This window comes from Cavia porcellus, unplaced genomic scaffold (assembly GCF_034190915.1).
Source record: "Cavia porcellus strain 051 isolate PalLab524CR breed Dunkin Hartley unplaced genomic scaffold, mCavPor4.1 scaffold_16, whole genome shotgun sequence".
NCBI classification, from domain to species: Eukaryota; Metazoa; Chordata; class Mammalia; order Rodentia; family Caviidae; genus Cavia; species Cavia porcellus.
Window position 1 is genome coordinate 32,607,920 of NW_026947499.1, and position 11,143 is coordinate 32,619,062.

Consider the following 11,143-nt stretch of genomic DNA (forward strand, 5'->3'; position numbering starts at 1 on the left):
TCTGTATATTCCGGGTTGTATCTGTTCTCTCTAGTAAAACCCTGACCAATACATCACCCCACCAAAGAATCCATGTGACCCCCATCATCACTCTGCCCTATAGGAACCTGACTTGCTGTCACAGTCTAGGCCAACTGGGTTAGTCTCTGACAAGCCCAGAATCACATAGAGCTCCACTCCTGGGTTGCCCATTAGCCTGTGCAGATGTCTCCACCACAGGCCACACTTTGCCCAAGCAGTCTGTGAACACAGTCCCCAACCACCAGGTCTGGAAGCCATCATCTTATACCTGGGCCAAAGTAGACCCTTGATAATGAGGTAGGGGAGGACAAGCCAAACTGTGCTCCCTGCAGCAGCCCCCCACAAGGAATATCCTGTACATAGGGCCCGAGCACCCCCCATCCATACCCAGCCCAGTTCTGCTCTGCCCAAAGGCTATAGCTGAGACCCTAAGGGAGTGTCCTGTAGCGACAAAGTAACTTAGTCACACAGAAGATGCTTTGTAAGATTTAATGAGCTCCAAAGAGTGAGCAGAAGGAGTGGATCCTGGCTCTCCACACCCATTCAATGCACACCCCCTTTCAGGGTGATGAGAACCTTTAGGATCTTCCCTGCCTCTTCCTGAAGGGATGAGGCAACAGGCTGGGGGCTGGGGGGTAGGGAAAATTGCAGGGCTTTGAGCAGTGAGGTTAGGATGTGGAAGGCCCTGAAGAGGTACCAAGGAAGATTGGGGGTCTCTCCCACTAGGAGGATTCCACCTTAGCCCCACATAGGGCCCAGGAATTTGGGAACATAGTGGTAGATCCAGGACACGTAGCTCATCACAGAAGTGTATACGCCAGGGAGGGCACAATGACCACAGATGTCACCCCAGCTCACCACACCCACCTGCACCCAAGTGCAGTTCCACATGCAGACCAGGGGGCCTCCGGAGTCACCCTGTGCAAAATGGAAGACACAGTTGGCCCTCCTTGCACTCTGGCACTGGGGCCAGGAGGAACAGAGGAGAGAGTACAGGTCTGGAGTCTCACCGAGCAAGGACCATAGTTCTGGTTCCCAGCACACAGCATGTCATCCTTAATGAACTGGCCAGTGTGTCCCGAGAAATTATGGCGATAGAGCTGCTCACAGTTCCTTCTACTCTTGACCTTTACCTCCACCTCCTGCAAGTTGAAGGGCTGGGGAAGGGGCTCTGCAGAAGCAAGCAGAGTCAGGCTGGGGGCTAGGATACCAGGATTCCTGCTTCTTGCCCATACTGGGTCTCCCTGGCCTTTGGTTTGGAGCAGGAAAAGGATTCAGCAGGCACTGTGAGCCTACGTCCCTAGGCCTGGGGGCTTCAGGATCTGCTAGTAGGAGAAGCAGATACCCAGGACCCTCAAGACTGTACCATGATAAGGCTGGAGTAAAGAAACAAAATTTGCCTACATATCCTGCTTCAAGAACTGGCCAACAGGGAACCTGGGCCAGCTGGTAAGCACCCTTATTCTGGGGTTTCTTTTCTACAAAGGAAGGGACTGCTTTCATCTGAAGAGAGTGATTAGGATTCAGTAAAAAGTACATCAGTTTAGGGGGTGAATGGTGTATCCCCAAAAGGATGATTCATCCATATCCTGAGCCCTGGTGCTAAGGTCATAACTCCTTTACAGGGTCTCTACAGGGTCTTTACAGAGTCTTTATAGATACCACCAAGTTACGACAAGTAATATTGGGTTAATATGGGTCCTAAGTCCAGTGACTCATATCCTCAGGGAAGATGGGCAGAGGAAATTGGGACACGGGCACAGGGGACCATGTGAGGTAGGGCATGGAGGGACACAGTTATATGACTGGAAACCCCTGGATAGCCACCAACACCAGGAAAGGGATAAGAATAGTCCCAAAAGGCATCAAAGGAGCCAGTCCTGCCAACTCCTGGACATGGCCTTCTAGCTCCCAGAGCAATAACGTTATTCTAAGCTGCCTGCATATACCATCCATATTGACAGTCCCAGGACAGCCATAGGGGACTTCAAATCCCCAGTGAAAGATTTCCACTACAGCACTACCACATTCCTGGACACCTCCCTTAAGTTCCCGATCCAAGTATTCCTAATACTTACCTCTAAATCTGATGTCACCCCAGCCGGTCACCCAGCAGGTCTTTCTCATGGAGACCCTCAGGGAGGCATCAGGGAGGGAGACAGGGTAGATGTCCTCTGACAGTGCCACAGGGGCATTCAGTCTCAGCAGGGCGATGTCCCCACCTCCCTCAGCAGACAGGCTCTCATTGTATTTGGGGTGGCGAATGATCTGAGTCACCTTCACCAGTCGGTCATCTTCATAGAGCCTCAGCTGCCCAACCTGGACCCTGAAGGCACAGGCCTCCAGCTCCTCCCTGGAGAGAGATCACCACAAATCCCTCAGGAGAAGGCCTGCAGGCCAGGGAGGCTGAGCTCAGCTCAGTTACCAGGATTGGGCCAGACACGCGGGACAAGGCTGGCCCTGTAGCCTGGGTACAGCCCAGAAATTCTGCCTCCCTCCTGATGGCTCTATACCCAGCCAAGAGCATGGATGGCCCCACTTACGGCTCAAGACAGTGGGCAGCAGTCAGCACCCACTGTGGGTGGATGAGCGAGCCCCCGCAGAAGTGCTCCCACCGGAGGCTGTTCTGGCTGTAGAACCGCAGGCTGACTTGCCATGGGAACCTCCTGGCTGAGACAGGGCAGCCCCCAACGATGCCCACCAGCTCCTGACCTGGCTGGAGGTCTGAGGGAGTAGGTGGAGTAGTTGTCAAGGCATGGATAGAGGTACTTGGGACTCAGAGTCAGCAAGGCTCCTGGCAAGTGAACAGCCCCAGCACTTGTCCTGTGAGCCCTGAGAACAAGGATGGGGTCAGGGCAGATAGGGTATGAAATAGGGTCGGGACTCACCAGGGGTCATGGGAATGGAGCTCCCCAGGCAAGGGAGAGCCAAGAGAAGCAGCCACAGCATCTGTAGGGAAGGTCAGGCCTCGGTGAAAGTCCAGAGGCTGGATCCTGGGGTCTAGGCAGAGGCTCGGAGTGGGGTAGGAAACTCACCATTGGTCCCTCTGCCCTGTGCTTCTGGCCACTTTGTGAGCCCCTTATCTCTCAGATAGAGGAAGTGGGTGGGTAGGGAGCAACCCACCTCCTGGGGACTTCTGCAGAAAAGAGCGCTTCTGGATGGAGACCAGTGGAGTGAATGTTAGCAAGTGGTTCCAAGGTATCGGAATGACCAGGTCTCACCCAGTAAGTGAGCCTGAAACCTGAGCATCAGTGCAAGGGGCTGAGGGTGAAGAGGAACTTTAAGAACTATGACACAGTGAGGGGACTAGGATGCATAGCTGGGAGAATATGGTTGAAGGCAGTGTCTTCCTGATCCCCAGGCCAGGCCTCCTCCCAGCCTCATCCACTATCTTCGGAACCAATGGATTTGATTCTGGGACTACAGAGCATGATTCTCTCTTGGACCCAACCACCACACACACACTGCTTGCAAAATAACCCAGTGTGCTCTCAACCTGTGAGAAGCTAAGGCTAGAAACAAGGCCCACAAGACAGGCTTTCAGCAATTAGGGGCCAGTAGGAGACACTCAGAGTGGGGAGCAAAAGGCACCATGTCCCCTCTCGGGGACATTTCCCTGGGGGCTGGGGTACAGATAATAAAAATTACTGAGTCTGAACTTGTCAACAGCTCTCAGCAAAGAAGGATCTAAATCCAAATTCATTCTTTCACTGGACATGGTAAAATAGGCACACATGCCTGTTATTCCAGAACTCAGGAAGCTGAGGCAAGAGGATTACCAAGAGTTTGAGTCAGACAAGGTTACATAAGTGAGTTCAAGTCCATCCCGAACTTCGAGAGACTTTGTTGCAAAACAAACAAACAAACAAGTTCATGTTTCTAAGTAGTGCCTGTGCTCACCACTAGAGGAGACCTGAGTGCCCAGTGGCCCTTCTTTCTGGATAGGGTCCTCGGAGTGTCAGCATGCCACTGGAAGTGATGTGACCATGGAGACCTATGCTGTGTAGTCTTCAGCCCATCTCATTCCCTGCTTGGCCCTGCTGGACACAGCATTGCAAAGAGATTAGACCACAGGCCACCAGGGCATTACTCAACCTGAGCCCCAGCACCAGGCCCCTGGCCCACCCCACATTGCAACACAGCAAGACAAGGAGCCCACAGTCCCCAGGGAAGCAATATGGGGCCCAGGAAGGCTGAAATAGGGCCAAAATAAGAGGAGGAATGGAGGGGGTCAATCAGAGACCAGACTCTGGAAAGCAAGAACAGCCCCTCCTTTGCCCTCTCTCTAACCCCCAACACAACCAGGTCAGCCAACATGTTGTCTGACTCCTCTGTATCCAGTGATGTCCTACAAGTCCATCAAGCATGAGTGATCAGCAAGACATGGCCTTCTGTTCAATGACCATGACCCAAGTAATTTTTTTAAAAGATGGGGTCTTGCTACATAGCCCAGGCTAATCTAAAATTCATGATTCTCCTCTCTCAACCTTCCAAGTTCTGGGATTACATGTGTGTGCCACTATGCCTAGCTTCCAGGTAAATTTATTTCCTACCTGAGATCTTCCTTTCTTAGAGCCCCTGGTCAGTACTGCTTGGAACACTTGGTCTGAGTGTCTCCTTTAAAAACCCAGGGACAGTCTTGCTGTTTGGATTTGCAAATGAGAAAAAGATGTACCTATAAGAGGTGGGGCAGAGGGCAGAGGAGCCAGTGAGCACCCTGAGCATACCTGGAATAGGGTTTAGGTGAGCCCTTCTCTGACCCTATAAAATGTCAAGAGAGTAGTGAGTGCTGGTCCCATTAGGGAGCTAACAATCACCAATCACCACCCTCACATCCACATACAGATAGGCTCAGTTCACAACAATGAATATCTCATTTTCAGGAACTTTTTTTGAGACAGGATCTCACTCACTATATAGTTCACGTTCACCTTGAACTCACAATATAGCCCAGACTGGCCTCAAACCCACAGAGATACTCTTGCATCAGTCTACTACATACTGAGATTACAGATAGGCACTATCATGCCTGGGTCATTCTCAGGAACTTTGAGTCATTAAAGATGGTCAATTGATTGATTGTGTCAACTTGAGACATTTAGAAGCTTAACTAAATGGGTTTAGTAGCTCTACATCCAAGGGTGTAGAAGACTCCCCTAGAGTGGCTCATCACCTGGACAGTATAAAGGGAAGGAGGAAGGACAAATGAATTCCATTCTTTGGAGGAGCTCCAGCCTTTGCCTTTGGTTTGGACATTGTCTCCTGGCTTCCAGTGTAGACTCTTCAGCTTTCCAGCATAGACTCCAGCCTTCCAGCATACCTTTCGGCTTTCTTTCACAGACCCATCAGCCTGCTGGTACAGACTTGCATAAGACACTGGGGTGAACTCCATACCTTGGATTGAATCCTTCAGCCTCCAGCATGCAGGCACCCTCTGCATAGTTCCTCATCTGACTCTGTGACTTACTGTCATAAGCCAATCTTGCAATTTCTTATACAATTGTATATCTTGTGATATACCTGTTTTCTTTAATAAAACCCTGACTAATACAGATTTTGGTACCAGGAGTGGGGCATGTAGAGATATCCCTTCTAAGGTAAAAGATAAATTGCTACATCTGGCTTCCCCTATGGCTAAAAAGGAGGCACAACACTTAGTGGGCCTATTTGAACTTTGGAGGCAACATATTCCTCATTTAGGTGTCTTAATCTGTCCCATTTACTGAGTGACTCAGAAAGCTACTAATTTTGAGTGGGGCTCAGAACAGAAGGCTCTAAAACAGGTCAAGGCTGCTGTATAGGCTACTCTTCCATTGGAGCCACATGATCCAGCAGATCCAATGATACTAGAAGTGTCAGTAACAAATAAAGATGCTGTTTGGAGTCTCTGGCAGGCCCCCATAGGTGAATTACAGCAGAGGCCTTTAGGATTTTGGAATAAGGCTCTGGCATCACCTGCAGACAACTACTCTCCCTTTGAGAAATAGTTCTTGGCCTGCTACTGGGCCTTTGTAGAAACTGAACACTTGACTATGGAACACCAGGTCACCATGCAACCTGAGTTGCCTATCATGGCCTGGGTATTATCTGACCCACCAAGTCATAAGGTTGGACGTGTACGGTAACAGTCTACCATTAAATGGAAGTGGTATATTCATGATGGAGCCAGAGCAGGTCCAGAAGGTACATGTAAATTCCATGAGGAAGTTGCTATGCCTGCTATATTGCCGTCTGTTTCCCAGCATGCACCTAAGGCCTTGTGATGTGTATCATACAATCAGCTGTCAGAGGATGAGAAGTCTAGGGCCTGGCTTACGGATGGCTCCGCATGTTATGCAGGCACCACCTGCAAGTGGACAGCTGCAGCATTACAGCCCCTTTCTGGGATATCCCTGAAGGACAGTGGTGAGGGGAAATCATCACAGTGGGCAGAACTTCGAGCAGTGCACTTGATAGTACATTTTACCTGAAAGAAGAAATTGCCAGATGTGAGATTATATACTGATTCATGGTCTATAGTCAATAGTCTAGCCGGATGGTCAGGAACTTGGAAGGAACATAATTAGAAAATTGGAAAACATAATTGGTGACAAATTTGGGAAGAGGTATATGGATAGATCTCTCCATAGGGGCAAAGAATGTAAAAATATTTGTTTCCCATGTAAACACTCATCAAAGGTAACAGCAGCAGAAGAGGACTTTAGTAATCAAGTGGATAAGATGACTCATTCTGCAGACAGTGGTCAACCCCTTTCTTCAGTCACCCCGGTCACTGCTCAATAGGCCCATGAACAGAGTGGCCATGGTGGCAGGGATAGAGGTTATGCATGATCTCCCACTCACCAAGGTTGATCTGGTGACAGCCACTGCTGAATGCTCAGTATGCCATCAGCAGAGACCAACAGTGAGTCCCCTGCTATGGCATCATTTTCTGGGGTGATCAACTTGCAGCCTGGTGGCAGGTTGATTATATTGGACCACTTCCATCATAGAAGGGACTGCACTTTATCCTCACTGGTATAGACATGTATTCTGGATATGGATTTGCCTTCGCTGTACGTAATGCTTCTGCCAAAACTGCCATCCATGGACTCACAGAATGTCTTTTCCACCATCATGAAATTCCACATAGCATTGCCTTTGACCAAGAAACACATTGTACAGCTAAAGAAGTGAGGCAATGGGCTCATGATTATGGAATTCACTGGCCCTACCATGTCCCTCATTATCCAGAAGCATCTGGATTAATAGAAAGATAGAATAGCCTTTTGACGAATCAGTTACAAAGCCAGTTAGATGGTTACAGTTTGCAAGGCTGAGGTAAGGTACTTCAAAAGGCTGTATATGCTTTGAATCAACGTCCACTATGTGGTACTGTGTCTCCCATAGCCAGGATTCCTGGGTCCAGGAATCAAGGGGTAGAAGGAGGAATGGTACCATTCACCATTACCCCCTCATGATCCACTAGCAAAATTTTTGCTTCCTGTCCCTATGACCTTATGTTCTGCTGGCTTAGAAGTCTTAGCTCCAGAGGGAGGAAGGCTTGTACCAGGAAGCACAACAATGGTACCACTGAACTGGAAGCTAAGGCTTTCTCCTGCTCATTTTGGTCTCCTCATGCCTCTGAGGAAACAAGCTAAAAAGGGAGTCATAGTGTTGTCAGGAGTGATTGACCCAGACTATCAAGGGTAAATTGGACTACTACTACTCCACAATAGAAGAAAGGAAAAATATACATGGAGTACGTAAGATTCCTTAGGGTGCCTTTTAGTATTACCATGCCCTGTCATTAAGGTCAATGGAAAACTATAGCAACCTAATCCAGACAGAGTAACAAGTGGTCCAGGATCTTCAGGAATGAAAGTATGAATCACTCCACCAGGGAAGTAACCAAGACCTGCTGAGGTGCTTGCTGAAGGCCAAAAGAATACAGAATGGGTAGTAGAAGGAGGAAGTTCTAGTATCAGCTATGACCCCATGATCCATTACAGAAAAGAGAATTGTAATTATTATTTCTCCCCAAATATGGTTCTAATGTAGCATAATGTTGATAAACTTAATGCTAGTTCTTGGGAATTGTTAAACTTGTGTTATAATATTAAAGTTATAAACTGATAGGAGTAAGCATCAATCAAAGAAAATGTATACTCTATTCTGGTAAGGGAATCAGTATGTTTCTGTTTGTACAAAGGATAGTTATAACATGTTAGGTGCAATCATACGCATGTCTTTGAATCCAGAACTAGTTTAAAGAAATGTGTCTGGTTGCCAAGTTGACAATCAATATCAATTTGTAATTTAAAACAATGGGTCAAAAAAGATGAAAGAAGGCAAATTCAGGGAGCGATGAGGTGGGACAATGCAAAAGCCCCTCACCAGGCCTCTTTGAAGTGGTAATAATAAAGCAATTGAATGAGGCTCTGGAAAAAATGAAATCAGAAATAATTTCTCAGATAACTACAGAGATTACTGAAATACATACCATGTTGAGCAACATTAGAGCAGACACAAACAAAAATATAGATGTTTTTAAAAATTATGGAAGATCAGCATAGGAAAGAACTAGAATCCATAAAGCAGGTTCAAGAAGATATCCAGCAGAATAAAAACTCCACTGAAAGCGTTCAAAGCAGATTAGGTCAATGTGAGGACAGGATCTCAGATATTGAAGACAGGCTTGCAGTTAACGACCAGGAAAAGAAAGATTTCTCAAAAATACAAGAGTCCATGAGAAATGCAATTCAGTAGCTGCTAAATGACACAAAGAAAAATAATTTAAGATTGATTGGGGTCAAGAACAAGCAGAATATACTATAAATGACATTACAAAATATTCACAGACATCATGACAGAAAACTTTCCTGGTAGAGAAAAGGAGTTTGACATACAAATAAACAAGGCATACAGAACTCCATTAGCAATGATCAAAAAAAATCTACAGCCAGACATACTATAGTCAAGATTCCAGAAATTTAACACAAGAATAAAATCCTAAAATCTGTTAAAGAAACAAATCACCTATAAAGGAAATCCCATCAGAATTACAGCTGACTTCTCAGCATAAACTCTCAAGTCAGAGCTTGGAGTGAAATACTCCGGGTTCTAAAGGAAAATGAACTTTTAACCCAGATTAATGTACCTTGCAAAATTATCTTTCAAAATTAATGAAGAAAAGATGGAAGCAAAGCCTCCACCTCTGAGTCATTTGGAGCATGGATCTGGGAGAGCAAGAAAGGAAGCAAAACTCTGCCTGTGAACTAGCTAGCACAGGAGGAGAACATCCCCCCACCATGAGCAACCAGCTGATTCCAAGATACTGTATTGTTCATATTGTTTGATTGACTTTGTAAGCCTAAAGCTGAGCAACTATTTGAAGGACAACAATATGCAATGCAGTAACTGTGGTGGCTTTCCCACTGTCTTCTCACTGTTTCAATTCATTTTATTGCTCTGTTTTCTTCCCTTTAGAATTAAAGAGAAAAAAACTAAAGCAATTAGTGGGATCCAAAATGTACAATAGGGCCTTGGGATTTAGCTCAATGGCTCAAGCACTTAACTGGTAAGTGCAAGATCCTGAGTTTGGTCCCCTGTACAAAAAAAAATGTAAATAGATATTGTGAAGCTCAAAGGGGAGGAAATGTCTAAAAAGGGAAGGTGGTAACCACTGTTAATTTCCTATTATCTTTTTTGAAGTCCTGTATCATTTTCATTATTTCATTTGGCTTGGTTTTATTCTATTTTGTTTTGTTAGATTCTATTATGTCTGATGGTATGGGGTATGGGAAGCTATTTCAAAGAAAACAAGACATATTATGGCAGCCACTGTTGATCTCCTATTGATTTGATGTGCTGTATCACTTTTATAGTTTTGTTTTGATTGGTTTTATTCTGTTCTGTTTTGCTTGATTTTATTATGTCTGATGGTATGGGCAGTTATTTTAAAGAAAACATGAGGCAGCCGGGCGTGGTGGTGCATGCCTATAATCCCAGCATTTGGGAGGCTGAGGCAGGAAGATCAATGTGAGTTTGAGATCAGCCTAGGCCACAAAGTGAGCTCAAGGCCAGCCAGAATTGCATAGAGAGACCCTGTCTCAAAAAGAAAAAAGATAGGGGCTGGGGATTTAGCTCAGCGGCATAAGCGCCTGCCTTCCAAGCAGGCAGTCGTGAGTTTGATTCCTGGTACCAATGAATAGGAAAAAGACCACATTGTTGATAACCTTGTACTCTGTTTTACATCATGTGCTATGTCTATCCTTGGTTTTGACTAACAGCTTTGTTTTGCCATATTTGACTTTATTCTCTCCCCCCAAAAAATGTAATAAGAACTAAGGAGTAACAAAACCCAAAATGTGTAAATTTTGTTGTAAAAAAGAGAGGGAAAAAAAGTGCTCTAAAGGATACAACAGCAAGTGTGTTTAGGGGTGTTAAATAGCTGAGCATATTAATGTTTTTGGTTGGATCATTGAACACAACTGTTTGCAGTCTCACTGTTTGAGTGTCCACTTTGTATGCTTTGATACTGTGACTTGAGCAACTATCTCTAAGATGATAATATGTAATCTATTAACTGGCGGTTTCTTACTGTTTTTTTTTTTTTTGTAGTTCTGTATTACTTGTACCCTTACACCACTTTGTTTTGTTTTGTTTTTTCTCTTTTTCCTTTTAAATAAAATTTTTTGAAAAAACGAAAAAGACCAAAAAAAAAGAAAAAGAAAAAGAAAAAAGATAACATGAGACATTATGGTAGCCATTGTTGATTTTCTATTATGTTGTTTTGAAGTCCTCATTGTTTTGTTTTGATTGGCTTTATTCAGTTTCATTTTGTTTTGTTCTCTTTAAAATAAAATTGAGGGGCTGGGGATTTAGCTCAGCGGCATAAGCGCCTGCCTTGCAAGCAGGCAGTCGTGAGTTCGATCCCTGGTACCGATAAAAATGAAAAAGACAAAAAAAACAAAAATAAATAAATAAATAAAATTGAAAAAAAAACTGATCGCAAAATAAGAACATCTGAGGAAATTTATGAACACCAAACAAGCACTCATAACTGTTCTGAAGAACATTGTAGAAAGAGATAGTAGGAACTGCAGCTCCATGAACCCCAACAGAAGGAATCCACCAGGGA

General features: G+C 45.3%; 1 protein-coding gene across 1 annotated transcript; it reads right to left on the reverse strand.

Annotated features, from left to right (window-relative positions):
- Positions 1–496: 496 nt before the first annotated feature.
- On the reverse strand, positions 497–2,919 carry LOC100727344 (mastin-like). The gene is made up of 5 exons (XM_063227082.1): positions 2,910–2,919; positions 2,565–2,796; positions 2,100–2,374; positions 1,032–1,192; positions 497–939 (listed from the first exon to the last, which is right to left on the reverse strand). The coding sequence occupies exons 1-5, from the start codon at positions 2,917–2,919 to the stop codon at positions 760–762; spliced, it is 858 nt and encodes a 285-aa protein (XP_063083152.1). The 3' UTR covers positions 497–759.
- Between the last annotated feature and the right edge of the window lie 8,224 nt (positions 2,920–11,143).

Coding starts and splice junctions, on each gene's coding strand:
- LOC100727344 (XM_063227082.1), bottom strand. Junction 1,193..2,099: donor GGGTGACATCAGATTTAGAG/GTAAGTATTAGG, acceptor TTGCTTCTGCAG/AGCCCCTTCCCCAGCCCTTC. Junction 940..1,031: donor AGAACTATGGTCCTTGCTCG/GTGAGACTCCAG, acceptor CATTTTGCACAG/GGTGACTCCGGAGGCCCCCT.